The 19,272-nt window shown below is 45.0% G+C and overlaps 1 protein-coding gene across 5 annotated transcripts in view; it reads right to left on the bottom strand.

The window, feature by feature from the left end:
• LOC126251640 (basic salivary proline-rich protein 3-like) overlaps positions 1 to 19,272 on the bottom strand; it is a 101,830-nt gene that overhangs the window by 27,473 nt on the left and 55,085 nt on the right. For 4 of the 5 annotated variants that reach the window (XM_049952189.1, XM_049952190.1, XM_049952193.1 and 1 more), the window contains 2 exons: positions 13,248 to 13,394; positions 3,731 to 3,910 (listed from right to left, as the gene is read on the bottom strand). In XM_049952189.1, coding sequence (XP_049808146.1) covers positions 3,731 to 3,910; positions 13,248 to 13,394 — 327 coding nt within the window. The remainder of the gene's footprint in view (positions 1 to 3,730; positions 3,911 to 13,247; positions 13,395 to 19,272) is intronic. The other variant, XM_049952191.1, reaches the window with a different exon arrangement.

Genomic DNA, 19,272 nt, shown 5'->3' with positions numbered 1-19,272 from the left:
TTACCACAGTACAAAAATTTCCGACTACACGAACTATGCCCGATATTCGACCTTTCTTGGTCTCTGTTGACTGGGCTCTTACGCTATCAGCATCGTCGGCTATTCCATCACGTTATCAATTTAAAAGTGCCTGTGACGTTAAGCAAAGAAATCGATTTCTGTAAAAGTTACGCTAAAACCAATTGCATAGACGGTTCGATCCCAACTTAACTCTTACAAGCACAGCAATATCGTGTGCAGAAGGCCTAACGAATACAACGATGTGAGTGTTAGGTAAAAGGTATAATAATGACAGTTTCACAAAACGTAAATGCTCGACTAAGCCGGAGGCGTGACATGAATGGACGGATGTGGGAAACAATCTGTGACGTCGCAAATTTTTGTGCAGGGGTACGAGGGAGTGCCATGAGCAATATACTAGAGCTCTTGTGGGCTCTGAGTGTGAGAGTGCAAGGTGCGTTTGAAGGTCACATCTGTGCGTTTTTCTTGAATGACTCAAAAACTATGGCCTCTGCCGAAAATCTGCCCAGCACAAAATTTAACTAAATGAAATTTCCTATAATAAGGTCCTGTTCGTTTTTTTCTGTAGGACGAATAGTTTGCTCATAGTGAGCGAGAGAATAAGAAAATCTCGCGCTTGGTTTTTGAAGACCAGATAAACATTGCCGGCTGCATAAACCAACATCGGTAGGGGCAGCTGAATGACCATACATAATATGTAGTGCTTCTTGCAAGTACCTCCGAGGATTCGGAAGTCGACAGCAAAAAAGCAACTGGATATATAGAAAACGAACACATATCAATGGATAGAGCATCTCTTTTTTCTTTTGATTCAAATCACAGTTCGTAAATAGAGGCACCGTTTGTGATTTATCAAACGTCAGTACATGTATACAATTCTTTGAAGCTGCTTGGGAAGACGCAACAGCAGACTGCCTTGAAAATCCGTTCAATCGTTGGCTATTTGCAGGTGTGGACTAATTCGATGTGACAATCCAGAGTGCATAATGTATGTCTGCATGTTCTGACGCGCCAGACCCTTAGTGCAAATACACCACAAAGCCTATTACGAATACAAATTTGGAGAAACGGCGATGCAATGTACAAAATATGAGACAAGCTATGCGTATTAACGAAGTATTTGCGAAAAATAAATAGGAGACATCTATCTCAATGTAACCATAATGAATGCATGTAGAGTACAGCGTCATGTTTGTGCTGATGACAACAAATGGTTCAAATGGCTCTGAGCACTATGGGACTTAACATCTATGGTCATCAGTCCCCTAGAACTTAGAACTACTTAAACCTAACTAACCTAAGGACATCACACAACACCCAGTCATCACGAGGCAGAGAAAATCCCTGACCCCGCCGGGAATCGAACCCGGGAACCCGGGCGTGGGAAGCGAGAACGCTACCGCACGACCACGAGCTGCGGACTGACAGCAATGAGACAGAGTAAGGAGGAGGTGAAACGAGGATCAGTAAACAGCCTACTCCTCTGGAACAGCACCAAGAGCGAGTTTGGCTATCCCATGCGACTAGCAACACTAATCCAGGGTAAAGGTGCATGGAGGTCATGTGACCAGATGCAATCCTGTGGCCGACCGAGTTGTGGTGATTAAACGTTCTAGCATCATCATCAGTTGAGCTATTTACACTGAGGAGCCAAAGAAACTGGTACGCCTGCCTAATATCGTGTAGGGACCCAGCGAGCTCGCAGAAGTGCCGTGGACTCGACTAATGTCTGAAGTAGTGCTGGAGAGAATTGACACCAGGAATCCTGCAGGGCTGTCCATAAATCGGTAAGGGTACGAGCGGGTTGAGACCGCTTCTGAACAGCACGTTGGAAGACATCCCAGACTTGCTCAATAATGTTCATGTCTGGGGAGTTTGGTGGCCAGCGGAAGTGTTTAAGCACAGAAGAATGTTCCTGGAACCACTCTGTAGCAGTTCTGGATGTGTGGGGTGTCGCACTGTCCTGCTGGAATTTCCCAAGTCCGTCGGAATGCACAGAGGACATGAATGGTGGTCAGACAGGATGCTTACGTACGTGTCACCTGTCAGAGTCGTATCTAGACGTATCAGGGGTCTCATATCACTTTAACTGCAAACACAATTACAGAGCCTCCACCAGCTTGAACTGTCCGCTGCTGACATGCAGGTTCCATGGATTCATGAGATTGTCTCCATACCCGTACACGTCCATCCGCTCGATACAATTTGAAACGAGACTCGTCCGACAGGGCACCATGTTTCTAGTCGCCAACAGACCAATTTTGGTGTTGACGGGCCCAGGCGAGGCGTAAAGCTTTGTATTGTGCAGTCATCAAGGGTATACGAGGGGGCTTTCGGTTCTGGAAGTCCTTATCGATGATGTTCCGTTGAATGGTTCGCACGCTGACACTTGTAGATGGCCCAGCAATGAATTCTGCAGCAGTTTGCGGAACGGTCGCACTTCGGTCACGTTGAACGATCTCTCCAGTCGTCGTTAGTCCCGTTTTTGAAGGATCATTTTGCGGCCGCAGCAATTTCAGAGTTTTGATGTTTTAACATATTTCTGACATTCGCGGTACTCTCGTAAAATGGTCGTACGGGAAAGTCCCCACTTCATCGTTACCTCGGAAATGCTGTGTTCCATCGCTCGTGCGCCGACTATATCACCACATTTAAACTTACTTAAATCTTGATAACCTGCCATTGTGGGAGCAGTAACCGATTTAACAACTGCTCCAGACACTTGTCTTATATGGGCGTTGTCCACTGTAGCGCCGTATTCTGCCTGTTTACATATCTCTGTATTTCTTTCGCGCTTCAGTGTATTAACGTCTCGAGCAACATGGTACTGGTGCGTGTTAGGTACCGTAGCTACAGAAGAATTTTACTACTGTGTTTTTATTTGGTTAAAAACGATTTTCAGTATGGGCAGGTAGCAGCCATCCTCGACGAATCACAAACCCTCATACAGACAAATACTTCTCCATGCTTGCTAAACGCTTCACAGTGCATCTACACTTCAAGGAATGTGACATCATTGTCTCAGATTATTTTGTGGTAACGATGTTCTTACTCTAGCAACAACTACTTTTAGCTTAGTGGCCTGGTCCTGCACTGAACCTTAGCACTGAATATAGTGTGTGTACAGGCCCCCAAAAACAGCCTAACCATTCAGCCATCCTGTTCACTGAGGGTGTCAGTCCACACCCACACGCCAGTGTTTGGCTGATGAGTTCACGGTTGGGCCTGTGTTTTGGATGCATCAGTTCCACCATTAAGTACCTACCTGCTCACGTGATAGCCCACAGTCCATCCATATAAGCACTCGCCAGCATACACGCCCAGTCTGATGGGCTGTAGCTAAGGTTGGCGAGCATCTCACTCAACCCATCAGCTGCTTGGTGAACCACCACAAAATTGTAACATAACAACAACATAGGTCTAGCACAGTTACTGCCAGCACAAGTTGTAAGTGTAACAATCTATATATCATACAATGAAGAAAATACTGTACTGACAGAGTGTGAGCTGGCAGGTAGTGGTCATGGAAAGTAGGTAGGTGCGTGCCAGTGGAACTGATGCACCCAAACCACAGACCTGACAGCATGCCCATCAGCCATACACAGGCAAGTGGATTGAGACTAACCCCCTGCATGAGCAGGTTGGTGGACCAGTGATCCTGTGTGTGGAGGCCTGTTTTCTTAGCTTTTTCCCAGTTCCTTCGACCCACCTGGTGCCTGTTGGTCGAGCTGCCTGCGGCCTCTGCTGGGTGGGGGCCCCTTGGGACGTCCTGAATGGTTGCCAGGTGGAGGCCCCTTGGGAGGTCGCGAGTGGTTGCTGGCCCGCCTCTCCCTCATTACTGCCACTGGCTGCCATGTGTTTTTCCACTGGCCATCATCGTCCACAGCCTCTGTGCATAACATGCACCATGCACCACTGTAGCACTTTAGGGTGTCTTTCAACAAAATTGTAACATAACAACAACATAGGTCTAGCACAGCTACTGCCAGCACTAGTTTTAACTATAACAGTTTATTTATCATACAATGAAGAAAATACTAGATGACTATTTAGAACAAATAGATAGATTTCTACACACACACCATATCCCATTACTAATGGGTTTATAACCCTATGTCTAGAATCCAATCAAAAGGATCTGTAGGCAAATTGTGGAGGTAATTCATCGTCACTATGAATGCTTTGAAGGACATTCAAATATTACATGATGTACAGTTTACTTCTCTTTGGCGTAGTCACGTTGAGTAGGGGACTTCAGTCCCCATTGTTGTGGTAATGCTCCTTATCTGCCCTGGTCAGTTCTGAGTCGATTCAGAATGCACTAATGTGGGGGATAGATGAAAACCTGCTCATCGCTCTCAGAGAATTTTAAATAGTTGATGTATCAGGAAAATTTTCTCCCGCCATTGATTTTTGCATGTTTAAATGGCTTCGGCAGACTGACTTTTGTGCGCCATAGCAGTTTTTAAGCGGTCATAAAGACAAATAATGCATTTCAATTTTTTATGTGAAAACTCCTAAAGCTTTCTAGGTAAAATAAACGTTATTAACACTCTATGTCTTTGTCCTGGAAGAATTTGACAGGTTCTGTTAATGAGGAGCTTTCTGAGGAAACTGCAAATGCGAATGCAGTGGTGGTTCGAAAGCTGGCGGTGGAAGACAAAATCTTGCTGGATAGTCCTGTACATAGTCCTGGATTTCTCTAATTTTACTGCGCGATCACGGAGCAACACATATGCCGGCTGATCTATGTTTAGCGGCGCGGTGTAGCCGCGCGGTCTCGGGCGCCTTGCCATGGTCCACACGCTTTCCCCCGTCGGATCTTCGAGTCCTCCCTCGGGCATGGGTGTGTGTGTTATCCATAGCGTAAATTAGTTTAAGTATGATTAAGTAGTGTGTAAGCCTAGGGACCGATGACCTCAGCGGTTGCGTCCCATAGCAATTTACCGCAAATTTCTAAATTTTTTGATCTATGTTTAATCTCAGTTGCTTGACAGGAAGCACTCGAAATTCTGAAAGCATTGTAATACCTGATGTGCCACGGCTTTCTTGTAACAACCACCTGAGCACCTCTGTAACGGCCACGATCTTGACCAAACGGTAGTGCAACGAGTGCGGAAATTCTTTTTTTTTTCCCTTTTTTCACTCTTCCCTTTAAATTCGCTATTGCTATTTGACGAAACCCCTAGACAGACACAACTACTCAAGAATACTATATGCGAGTATTTTGTTAGTGAATCTATTTACGAACGTTAAATTAAATTTATTTTAAGTTGAGGATCAGATACCGGGTTTTGCAAAAAGCGATGCTCATTAGCAACATAATCTATCGGTTTACATGTTCCCGTTTTGCTGTTGTATGATTCTGCATTGCGTTCCTTACACAAATCCGTGAAGACATAACAGCAAATTGTTACATAACAGTGGGAGACTTCGTTAAGCATCTACATCCACATCTACATCTACACAGATATTCCGCAAGTTAGCGCACGGATGGTGATGGAGGTTCACTGTACGGCGCGTGGCGGAGGGTACCTTGTACCACTACTAGTCATTTCCTTTCCAGTTCCACTCACAAATAGAGAGAAGGGAAAGCGACCGACTAAATGCTTCTGTATGAACCCTAATTTCTCTTATCTTATCTTTGTGGTCATTACGCGCAGTGTATGTTGGCGGCAATAGAATCGTCCGGCAGTCACCTTCAAATGTCGGTTCTCTACATTTTCTCGATAGAGTTTCACGAAAAGAACGTCCGCTTCGCTCCAGGGATTCCCATTCGAGTTCCCGAAGTATCTCCGTAACACGTACTTGTTGCTCGAACCTACCGGTAATAAATCTGGCAGCCGGCTGTGAATTGCTTCGCCCTGTCCGCCAAATCATTTATGTACCTAGAGAACATCTACATCTACATTTATACTCCGCAAGCCACCCAACGATGTGTGGCGGAGGGCACCTTACGTGCCACTGTCATTACCTCCCTTTCCTGTTCCAGTCGCGTATGATTCGCGGGAAGAACGAGTGTCTGAAAGCCTCCGTGCGCGCTCGAATCTCTCTAATTTTACATTCGTGATCTCCTCGGGAGGTATAAGTAGGGGGAAGCAATGTATTCGATACCTCATCCAGAAACGCACCCTCTCGAAACCTGGCGAGCAAGCTACACCGCGATACAGAGCGCCTCTCTTGCAGAGTCTGCCACTTGAGTTTGTTAAACATCTCCGTAACGCTATCACGGTTACCAAATAACCCTGTGACGAAACGCGCCGCTCTTCTTTGGATCTTCTCTATCTCCTCCGTCAACCCGATCTGGTACGGATCCCACACTGATCAGCAATACTCAAGTATAGGTCGAACGAGTGTTTTGTAAGCCACCTTCTTTGTTGATAGACTACATTTTCTAAGGACTCTCCCAATGAATCTCAACCTGGTACCCGCCTTACCAACAATTAATTTTATATAATCATTCCACTTCAAATCGTTCCGCACGCATTCTCCCAGATATTTTACAGAAGTAACTGCTACCAGTGTTTGTTCCGCTATCATATAATCATACAATAAAGGATCCTTCTTTCTATGTATTCGCAATACATTACAGTTGTCTATGTTAAGGGTCAGTTGCCACTCCCTGCACCAAGTGCCTATCCGCTGCAGATCTTCCTGCATTTCGCTACAATTGTCTAATGCTGCAACTTCTCTGTATACTACAGCATCATCCGCGAAAAGCCGCATGGGACTTCCGACACTATCTACTAGGTCATTTATATATATTTTGAAAAGCAATGGTCCCATAACACTCCCCTGTGGCACGCCAGAGGTTACTTTAACGTCTGTAGACGTCTCTCCATTGATAACAACATGCTGTGTTCTGTTTGCTAAAAACTCTTCAATCCAGCCACACAGCTGGTCTGATATTCCGTAGGCTCTTACTTTGTTTATCAGGCGACAGTGCGGAACTGTATCGAACGCCTCCCGGAAGTCAAGAAAAATAGCATCTACCTGGGAGCCTGTATCTAATATTTTCTGGGTCTCATGAACAAATAAAGCGACTTGGGTCTCACACGATCGCTGTTTCCGGAATCCATGTTGATTCCTACAGAGTACATTCTGGGTTTCCAAAAACGACATGATACTCGAGCGAAAAACATGTTCTAAAATTCTACAACAGATCGACGTCAGAGATATAGGTCTATAGTTTTGCGCATCTGCTCGACGACCCTTCTTGAAGACTGGGACTACCTGTGCTCTTTCCCAATCATTTGGAACCTTCCGTTCCTCTAGAGACTTGCGGTACACGGCTGTTAGAAGGGGGGCAAGTTCTTTCGCGTACTCTGTGTAGAATCGAATTGGTATTCCGTCAGGTCCAGTGGACTTTCCTCGGTTGAGTGATTCCAGTTGCTTTTCTATTCCCTGGACACTTATTTCGATGTCAGCCATTTTTTCGTTTGTGCGAGGATTTAGAGAAGGAACTGCAGTGCGGTCTTCCTCTACGAAACAGCTTTGGAAAAAGGTGTTTAGTATTTCAGCTTTACGCGTGTCATCCTCTGTTTCAATGCCATCATCATCCCGGAGTATCTGGATATGCTGTTTCGAGCCACTTACTGATTTAACGTAAGACCAGAACTTCCTAGGATTTTCTGTCAAGTCGGTATATAGAATTTTACTTTCGAATTCACTGAACGCTTCACGCATAGCCCTCCTTACGCTAACTTTGACAATGTTTAGCTTCTGTTTGTCTGAGAGGTTTTGGCTGCGTTTAAACTTAGAGTGAAGTTCTCTTTGCTTTCGCAGTAGTTTCCTAACTTTGTTGTTGTACCACGGTGGGTTTTTCCCGTCCCTCACAGTTTTACTCGGCACGTACCTGTCTAAAACGCATTTCACGATTGCCTTGAACGTTTTCCATAAACACTCAACATTGTCAGTGTCGAAACAGAAATTTTCGTTTTGATCTGTTAGGTAGTCTGAAATCTGCCTTCTATTACTCTTGCTAAACAGATAAACCTTCCTCCCTTTTTTTAAATTCCTACTAACTTCCATATTCAGGGATGCTGCAACGGCCTTATGATCACTGATTCCCTGTTCTCTACATACAGAGTCGAAAAGTTCGGGTCTGTTTGTTATCAGTAGGTCCAAGATGTTATCTCCACGAGTCGGTTCTCTGTTTAATTGCTCGAGGTAATTTTCGGATAGTGCACTCAGTATAATGTCACTCGATGCTCTGTCCCTACCACCCGTCCTAAAACATCTGAGTGTCCCAGTCTATATCTGGTAAATTGAAATCTCCACCTAAGACTATAACATGCTGAGAAAATTTATGTGAAATGTATTCCAAATTTTCTCTCAGTTGTTCTGCCACTAATGCTGCTGAGTCGGGACGTCGGTAAAAGGAGCCAATTATTAACCTAGCTCGGTTGTTGAGTGTAGCCTCCACCCATAATAATTCGCAGGAACTATCCACTTCTATTTCACTACAGGATAAACTACTACTAACAGCGACGAACACTCCACCACCGGTTGCATGCAATCTATCCTTTCTAAACACCGTCTGTACCTTTGTAAAAATTTCGGCAGAATTTATCTCTGGCTTCAACCAGCTTTCTGTACCTATAACGATTTCGGCTTCGGTGCTTTCTATCAGCGCTTGAAGTTCCGGTACTTTACCAACGCAGCTTCGACAGTTTACAATTACAATACCGATTGCTGCTTGGTCCCCGCATGTCCTGACTTTTCCCTGCACCCGTTGAGGCTGTTGCCCTTTCTGTACTTGCCCAAGGCCATCTAACCTAAAAAAACAGCTGTCCTGTCACACTTCTCTGGGGCACTCCTGAAGATTCCCCTTGTTTCGCCGTTGAGGACAACATACTGGGTTCTATTACATTAGAAGTCTTTGAGCCACTCATATATGTGAACTTATTTCATACGCTCACACCTTCGTTAACAGCCTGCAATGGGGCACCGTGTCCATTTCTTTCCGGAAATTATGTCAGAAAAGAGCAAGCCGAGTTTCGCACGAGGGATGCTTTCGCGGACATGAGCTGCTTAACTTCAAGAAAGTTTATTACTTTCTAACTGAGAAAGTGTTCAAGGATTCTGCAACAAACAGAAGTTAGGAGTATTGGTCTGTAATTTTTGCCGGTCCGTTCTTTTACCCTTCTTATATACTGGAGACACCTGCACTTTTCTCCAGTCGCTTGGGACTTTGTGTCGGACGAGAGATTCACGATAAATGTAGGCTAGATTATGGGCTAATGCCGTAGAGTACTCTTCGCATTGGGACTCCATCCGGACCTGGTGATTTATTTGCTTTCAAATCTTTCAGTGGTTTCTCTACTCCAGGGATGCTTACTGCTATGTCGTCCATACGAGAGTCTGTTCGATGGTCAAATGACATTATGTTTGTACGATTCTCATGCGTGAACGATGTCTTGAACGTGAAATTAATAACTTCGGCTTTCTTCTTGCTATCTTCAACTGCCAAACTAGGCTGGTCAACAAGAGACTGAATGGAAGGCTTAGACCCGCTAATCGATTTTACATACGACCAGTCTTGGAAAGTACACATCCTGTGATGTGATTTTTGTTCAGTCTTTCGTACAGATAAATACGCAATGTTTGTTAACAGCTGCCTTGGGTAATCACTATGGCACGGTTCGTAAAATAGTGAAAAATAAGTATCACGCAGCGACAACACACTTTTGTTTAGTATGACTGTTTACTATCGGATAAATAAATTTTATACAAGAATACAACGTTAGCCAGTCACATTTCCTTGTGCTTTTCTGTTAGCTCTTCTGTGTTTTGTTTTCTTTGTGTTTTAATTTCTTGATTATCTATCTCCCCTCCTAACATGTTTTAATGCATGTAAGAGTGCATCTGAGATAGAGTGACTGTGTGGCCATTTCGAGTGCGTACATGAACAACAACTTTAGTTCATCTGCTCATAAGTTTGTTTTAATAAGTGTAAGGGCGCTGATGACCTCGCCGTTGGGCGTCCATAAGATCCAATCTAATGGTTCTGAGCACTATGGGACTTAACTTCTGAGGTCATCAGTCCTCTAGAACTTACAACTACTTAAACCTAACTAACCTAAGGACGTCACACACATCCATGCCCGAGGCAGGATTCGAACCCGCGACCGTAGCGGTAGCGCGGTTCCAGACTGTAGCGCTTAGAACCGCTCGGCTACCCCGGCCAGCTTGATCCAATCACACACACACAATATTGTTGGAGTGTTCGGGGAAGACAGGATTCATTTCATTGATCAGATTATACGCATCCCACTTGTATGGACGAGTAATATTAAGTAGATTCAGTGTTACGTTATTGACTATAATAATTACACAGAAGTCTACACGTTGCACATCATCAGCTGCTTTCGACCGTGGTGAACATTATCAAAATCATCAGTATGTGCAAATGTATCAGGCATGCGCACCTAATGTCAAACTTCAAATGCATCTGCATGAAAGTATATGAGCTGCCATCACACATTGTGAGATTAATTTAGGCCAGACATTACACTCCCGAAGTCAGTCAATGAAAACGAACTTACAGACGTTACGTGGCATTGGAATAACAAAACATTGGATACAATTAACAAAATTTTACAGGCTGTGAATCCCATTTGAAAGAAGTTATAAGATGCATACTATCACGATAAAAGTTTGGCATATGAAGGTGCATATTCTCTAATATGTGTAGGGTCTTTTAAGTGTATAAAAAAACTTCTCAAAGAAAATCGTGTTGTAAAAGATAGGAATTTAATCTTAAGGACTTTCCCAGATGAAAGGTGCTTACACCTGAGTAGCCTGAAGACAAAAAACGCGAACGATGAAGGTGTAATTGCAACAAAATCAGATTCGTACTAATGTGGCGGGACAAGAATGATGGCTTTTACTTTTAAATGGGAAACAATGATTAGCGTAAGTAGACGCTTTCTAGAAAGATGGAACTGAAGCGATCTACATTAGCGAACAAAAAAAGTGTTTTTTTGCATTTGGATGATACGCCGACTCACAGATCAAGCGTTGTAATTGCACAAGCGCATTAATTGAGGTTTTAAATAGATACCCACCCACCCCATTCCGCAAGCTCTCTTCTAGCTTAAAAGGCGGTATAAATAAGAAGCCCATTACAAATCATCCAGAGATATGCTTCAACTACACTCCTGGAAATGGAAAAAAGAACACATTGACACCGGTGTGTCAGACCCACCATACTTACTCCGGACACTGCGAGAGGGCTGTACAAGCAATGATCACACGCACGGCACAGCGGACACACCAGGAACCGCGGTGTTGGCCGTCGAATGGCGCTAGCTGCGCAGCATTTGTGCACCGCCGCCGTCAGTGTCAGCCAGTTTGCCGTGGCATACGGAGCTCCATCGCAGTCTTTAACACTGGTAGCATGCCGCGACCGCGTGGACGTGAACCGTATGTGCAGCTGACGGACTTTGAGCGAGGGCGTATAGTGGGCATGCGGGAGGCCGGGTGGACGTACCGCCGAATTGCTCAACACGTGGGGCGTGAGGTCTCCACAGTACATCGATGTTGTCGCCAGTGGTCGGCGGAAGGTGCACGTGCCCGTCGACCTGGGACCGGACCGCAGCGACGCACGGATGCACGCCAAGACCGTAGGATCCTACGCAGTGCCGTAGGGGACCGCACCGCCACTTCCCAGCAAATTAGGGACACGGTTGCTCCTGGGGTATCGGCGAGGACCATTCGCAACCGTCTCCATGAAGCTGGGCTACGGTCCCGCACACCGTTAGGCCGTCTTCCGCTCACGCCCCAACATCGTGCAGCCCGCCTCCAGTGGTGTCGCGACAGGCGTGAATGGAGGGACGAATGGAGACGTGTCGTCTTCAGCGATGAGAGTCGCTTCTGCCTTGGTGCCAATGATGGTCGTATGCGTGTTTGGCGCCGTGCAGGTGAGCGCCACAATCAGGACTGCATACGACCGAGGCACACAGGGCCAACACCCGGCATCATGGTGTGGGGAGCGATCTCCTACACTGGCCGTACACCACTGGTGATCGTCGAGGGGACACTGAATAGTGCACGGTACATCCAAACCGTCATCGAACCCATCGTTCTACCATTCCTAGACCGGCAAGGGAACTTGCTGTTCCAACAGGACAATGCACGTCCGCATGTATCCCGTGCCACCCAACGTGCTCTAGAAGGTGTAAGTCAACTACCCTGGCCAGCAAGATCTCCGGATCTGTCCCCCATTGAGCATGTTTGGGACTGGATGAAGCGTCGTCTCACGCGGTCTGCATGTCCAGCACGAACGCTGGTCCAACTGAGGCGCCAGGTGGAAATGGCATGGCAAGCCGTTCCACAGGACTACATCCAGCATCTCTACGATCGTCTCCATGGGAGAATAGCAGCCTGCATTGCTGCGAAAGGTGGATATACACTGTACTAGTGCCGACATTGTGCATGCTCTGTTGCCTGTGTCTATGTGCCTGTGGTTCTGTCAGTGTGATCATGTGATGTATCTGACCCCAGGAATGTGTCAATAAAGTTTCCCCTTCCTGGGACAATGAATTCACGGTGTTCTTATTTCAATTTCCAGGAGTGTATTTTGAACTAAGAACATGCCATCAATATACACATTTGTTAATATTCGTCGTATTTCTGATTTTCTTAGTAAGTTCATGTCCAACAAGATCACTCTTGCGATAACATCGAAATCTTAGAACCAATTTTTTAACAATTCTCATAACAACCCGGAACAATGCGAGAGCTCGACTCGCTGGTGCGACGGAATTCGGCTCACATGGGACTAAAGCGACAGTTAACGCGGCACAGCTTGGTCGACTGAGATGTTACTCGGCAATAACATACAAATGGAATACGTCTTCATCAGTCTTCTGACGAATTCTTCTCCTGTCCGAACCTCTTCATCTCTGAGCAGCAGTTGCAACGTACGTCATTTATTTTCTGGATGTGTGCCAATCTCAGTCTTCCTCTACAGATTTTACCCTCTATACCTCCCTCTAGTAAATGGAAAATATTCGCTGATCTCTTAACAGATGTCCTATCACCCTGTGATGCCCAATCACCTGACCACGTTCGAAGTCCGTGAGTTCCGCGGAGCACCACATTCTCCTCTCTCACGATGTCTACTGACTACTGAGGTCGCTGATATGGAGTACTTGGCAGTAGGTGGCAGCACAATGCACCTCATATATGTATAGTGTACGTAACGCAAAGCTGCATCCTACCTGGCTCCTCCTCCTCCAGCTGCCTGCGGCCCCTGCCGGGTGGAGGTCCTCTGGGAGGACCAGAATGGTTGCTGGCGCGCCGCTCCCTCTCTAAGGCTATTGGCTGCTGTGCATCGTCCCACTGGCCGACTCCACCATCTGCAGCAGCTGCAGAAAATATATGACAGGCGTCGCTGTAACGTCTCGGCGTCTAAATAACTTCTGCATGATCATGTTATCAGCTAATTCAAGAGATATAATAAATAACAGAAATTGAAATCCAGGGAGAAGAAATGAACACTAAGATTTGTAGTTCACCAGAAAGAAATTTAGGCTGCGGGTGAGAAGCGAAAACGTTAGGAGTTGTAATACGACAAAGACGGCAAAGGTCATGGAAGTTCAGTTGAACGAAATAGACCGCATCTCGCGAAGAGGTTTTAAACTGAGCACGCATAAAACTTAAGCAAGGGTAATTGAATTCAATGAAATTACTTCAGAATATTCTAAAGGAAGTAGATTTTGAAATGAGGCACAAGAAATAGTAGCGGGCAGAAAAATGTCTGACGATGGGAGAAGTAAAACATAAAATATAGATTGGAGCATTTGTGGAAAAGAAAAGTGTTAAACGTTCTTTTTTGAAGGTATTTGTCTGGAATGCAGCCATGTACGGAAGACAAACATGGACGATAAACAGTTCAGACCAAGGGAAAACTGAAGCTTTTGTAATGTGGTGCTACAGGAAAATGCCAGAGATTAGACGTGTAGATCAGTAGCCAATGAGGAGACATGAATCGAACCGGGGAGAAAAAAATTGTGTTGCACAACTTCACTAAAAGAGGGGATCGGTGATAGAATAAATCCTGAGGCATCTCGAAATTTTTATGGACTGTGGGGCACTAACCAGTTTCAGATGGCCACTCTTCAAGAAAATGCGTACCGTGGTTGCCAAAAATATCCCAACTGTTATACACAGCAATCCTTCTCATGCAGGTTTCAATCAGATCATTAACGCTCATCAGGCAAAATGGGTGTTTTGTCATCTTAACGTATGAAAAAAAAATACACTGTGAAGTAACTTTGTAGTAGCTATTGTGCTGTTTCAGTTTGCTGATATGTATCGCAATTTATCTCAGAATAGTATCCAGAGAGCGGCGAAAAGTGAAATTGGAGTTTGAAGTTGATACAGCAATCGAATTAGAAAAAACCAGCATTAGGATTCACTTTTTAGCTGCTGCATACGGTCTAGGTATTCTACATTAGGACACTGAATGTTCTGCAGAAATGACAGTACGAGGGCGTGCTGAAAAGAAATGCCTCCGACTTTTTTATGTGAAAACTCTTGCGGCTTTTTAAAGAAAACAAACGTTATTAACGTTGTACATCTTTAATTTATGGTAAATCTTTCGGGATGTGAGTTCGTAGTCCAAGAAACTCTTCTGTTCCTCAAGTTTCGTCCAGGACTGCGCTGGACACCTTCAGAGGCGCTCCTCCGCTGAGTCTTTATTTTTCACGCCTACATACATTACTGGCCATTAAAATTGCTACACCACGAAGATGACGTGCTTCAGACGCGAAATTTAACCGATAAGAAGAAGATGCAGGGATATGCAAATGATTAGCTTTTCAGAGCATTCTCACAATGTTGGCGCCGGTGGCGACACCTACAACGTGCTGACCTGAGGAAAGTTTCCAACCGATTCTCATACACAAACAGCAGTTGACAAGCGTTGCCTGATGAAACGTTGTTGTGATGCCTCGTGTAAGGAGCAGAAATGCGTACCATCACGTTTCCGACTTTGATAAAGGTCGGGTTGTAGCCTATCGCGATTGCGGTTTATCGTATCGCGACTTTGCTACTAGCGTTGGTCGAGATACAATGACTGTTAGCACAGTATGCAATCGGTGGGTTCAGGAGGGTAATACGGAACGCCGTGCTGGATCCCAACGGCCTCGTATCACTAGCAGTCGAGATGACAGGCATCTTATCCGCATGGCTGTAACGGATCGTGCAGCCACGCTTCGATCCCTGAGTCAACAGATGGGGACGTTTGCAAGACAACAACCATCTGCACGAACAGATCGACGACATTTGCAGCAGCATGGACTATCAGCTCGGCGACCATAGCTGCGGTTACCCTTGACGCTGCTTCACAGGCAGGAGCGCCTGCGATGGTATACTCAACGACGAACCTGGGTGCACGAATGGCAAAACGTCATTTGTTCGGATGAATCTAGGTTCTCTTTACAGCATCATGATGGTCGCATCCGTGTTTGGCGACATCGCGGTGAACGCACATTCGAAGCGTGTATTCGTCATAGCCATACTGGCGTATCACTTGGCGTGATGGTATGAGATGCCATTGGTTATACGTCTCGGTCACCTCTTTTTCGCATTGACGGCACTTTGGACAGTGGACGTTACATTTCAGATGTGTTACGACCCGTGGCTCTACCCTTCATTCGATCGCTGCGAAACCCTACATTTCAGCAGGATAAAGCACGACCGCATGTTGCATGTTCTGTACGGGCTTTTCTGGATACAGAAAATGTTCGACTGATGCCCTGGCCAGCCCATTATCCAGATCTCTCACCAACTGAAAACGTCTGTTCAATGGTGGTCGAGCAACTGGCTCGTCACAATACGCGAGTCACTACTCTTGATGAACTGTGGCATCGTGTTGAATCTGCATGGGCAGCTGTACCTGTACACGCCATCCAAGCTCTGTTTGACTCAATGCCCAGGCGTATCAAGGCCGTTATTACTGCCAGAGGTGGTTGTTCTGGGTACTGATTTCTCAGGCTCTATGCACCCAAATTGCGTGAAAGTGTAATCACATGTCAGTTCTAGTATAATATATTTGTCCAATGAATACACGTTTATCATCTGCATTTCTTCTTGGTGTAGCAATTTTAATGGCCAGTAGTGTATTTGCAGCCCTCTGCCGCTAGAGGGCTGCGAATTGTGCAACATGGCGGTGTGCAACGTTACTATGTCGAGGCGTGAGAAACAGCGGGCTGTAATCGAGTTTCGAATTCTAAGAGTTCGTCCACACATGGAGCACCTTCCCCTTACGTATGACAGCGCCAGACCACACACGAGCGCTGTTATGTCTGCAGCAAGCCGACGCCTTGGCTTCACTGTCATCGATCGTCCTCCATATAGTCCAGACTTGGTCCCATCCTACGTTTGTCTGTTTAAAGAACTTAAATAACACCTTCGAGGACTTCAGTTTGATAGTAACGAAGCGGTGCAACCAGATGTGAGGCGGTGGCTCCATCAACCAAGTTAAACAATCTACAGTGACGTTATCAACAAACTGGTCTCTCGCTGGGAAAAATATGTCCGTCGCCAGGTTGCCTATGTTGAAACGAAGAGTAAAGATGTAGATGTTAGTAACGTCTGTTTTTTTTAGAAAGAGCTTTAAGAGTTTTCACATAAAAAATTGGGAGCCGTTGCTTTTTCAGCACGATGTCGTAACACAGGGTGAACACAAGGAAGTCGAACAGCACCTCAAATGTTTTCAATATGTGTGAATGATTTATCATAGAGGATATGCGGCGCTATTAGAATTTTGCCTGACGACGCTGTTGTGTTGGGGAAAGCATCGCACTGGATTATCGTAAGGAATTACAGGAAGCCTAGGACAACATGCCCACTTGCTGTGATGAATCGGAGCTGCCCTTAAATGTGGATAACCATCAGGTAATGCCTACAACACAGATAAAAAACACGACAGTATCAGATTACAAGATTAGCGCTAAACATTTGGAGTATGTGTTGTCATGTAATTAGTTAGGGGTAATTCTAAGATGCGATATTAAATGTAAAATCAGTATTAGGAAAGACGAACTAAAGATTTAGATTGATCGGGAGAGTTCTGGGTAAGTGAGACGCATCTGTACAGGAAATTACATACAGGACACTAAAGCGACCAGCTCTAGGCCGGCCGGAGTGGCCGAGCGGTTCTAGGCGCTACAGTCTGGAACCGCGCGACCGCTACAGTCGCAGGTTCGAATCCTGCCTTGGGCATGGATGAGTGTGATGTCCTGAGGTTAGTTAGGTTTAAGTAGTTCTAAGTTCTATGGGACTGATGATCTCAGCAGTTAAGTCCGATAGTACTCAGAGCCACCATTTTCGACGAGCTCTAGTATACTGTTCCAGTCTTTGGAATCCTTATCAAGTAGGCCTCAGAACAGACATAGGGTCGTAATAGGTAAGTATAGGCCACAACTAATTTTAACAAAAATGCGCCGGTAGTTAAATGGGTAATCTCTGGAATAAAGACGACCTAGGTGTAGCGAAACAATGCTTTAATCGAAGTAGACTATGCGATCATTCTTCTGCTATCGTATGTCACACATGAGGACAGTGAGGAAAGGGTGACACATATCCCTATGCTTGGTCCACAATGTCTTTCCTCGTCACCCTCCCAAGTCCCTCAATCAGACATCCACTGACATAAAACCCATGCTACACGCCACTCAAAAAACTGCAGATCTTATGACACTCCCACCGGTATCCCTCGCAGTCTACGTAGAATCATCACTTCATTCCTCTGTGTGAATACCTTAAACAAAATCAATAAACCAGATTTTCGTTTTTTACCCAACGGGACTTACCATAATTTTTTAAATTGAACATTCATTTTTAGCGGCATCTGAAAATTAAAATCATTTATTTGGCTGAAAAGTGGGGAATTGCAACTGCTGACAGCCCAACCTCCGTCCTTGTGCGCGACGGGGCCGAATTGACAAAAAATAGAAAGAGGCCATCTAGTGCGCCCCTTCGAAAAGATAGGTGCGATTTAGCAACAGGGCAGATCGAGCTCTCTATGTTTTTATCGTCCCTGGAAAGAGAAGGGCTACAGCGGTCTCCTTAGACCTACCCATCATCAACAATCGTAAGCCCCGACTGATCATCTCTGTTTGCGATTCACTGCCTAAACTACCATCCTAAAAATAATTTTTATTTTCGTACAGAATCAGAACTATGTTCTCTTTATCTCTAAAAATAAAACAACACTAATAGTTATAGCGATTACGGTCGTCCTAGAAGGTAAAAATGTATTTCATGAAGTACCATCTTGTACGCCGACAAAAATTTCTACAAAGTGTCTCACAAGCGCTGTGGAATTTTCTACATCTACATATTCATGGATAGTCTGCAAATCACATTTAAATGCCTGGCAGAGGGTTCATCGAACCACCTTCACAATTCTCTATTATTCTAATCTCGTACAGCGCGCGGAAAGAATGAACGCCTATATCTTTCCGCACGAGCTCTGATTTCCCTTATTTTATCGCGGTGATCGTTCCTCCCTATGTAGTTCGGTGTCAACAAAATATTTTCGCATTCGGAGGAGAAAGTTGGTGATTGGAATTTCGTGAGAAGATTCCGTCGCAACGAAAAACGTCTTTCTTTTAATGATGTCCAGCCCAAACGCTAAATCATTTCTCTGACGCTTTCTCCCATATTTCACGATAATACAAAACGTGCTGCCTTTCTTTGAACTTTTTTGATGTCCTCCGCAAGTCCTATCTGGTAAGGATCCCACACCGCGCAGCAGTATTCTAAAAGAGGACGTACAAGCGTAGTGTAGGCAGTCTCCTTAGTAGGTCTGTTACATTTTCTAAGTGTCCTGCCAATAAAACGCAGTCTTTGGTTAGCATTCCCCACAACATTTTCTATGTGTTCCTTCCAATTTAAGTTGTTCGTAATTGTAATACCTAGGTATTTAGTTGAATTTACGGCTTTTAGATTAGACTGATTTCTCGTGTAACCGAAGTTTAACGAGTTCCTTTTAGCACCCATGTAGATGACCTCACACTTTTCGTTGTTTAGGCTCAACTGCCGCTTTTCGCACCATTCAGATATCTTTTCTATATCGTTTTGCGGTTTATATAGGTAAGGGACAGCAAAGGGTCTATAACACTACCTTGGGGAACGCCAGAAATCACTTCTGTTTTACTCGGTGACTTTCCGTCAATTACTACGAACTGTGACCTCTCTGACAGGAAACCACAAATCCAGTCACATAACTGAGAT

This window comes from Schistocerca nitens, chromosome 4 (genome assembly GCF_023898315.1).
Source record: "Schistocerca nitens isolate TAMUIC-IGC-003100 chromosome 4, iqSchNite1.1, whole genome shotgun sequence".
Classification (NCBI taxonomy): Eukaryota; Metazoa; Arthropoda; class Insecta; order Orthoptera; family Acrididae; genus Schistocerca; species Schistocerca nitens.
Note: the sequence above shows the minus strand (reverse complement) of the source record. Positions and strands in the feature narration are given on the sequence as shown.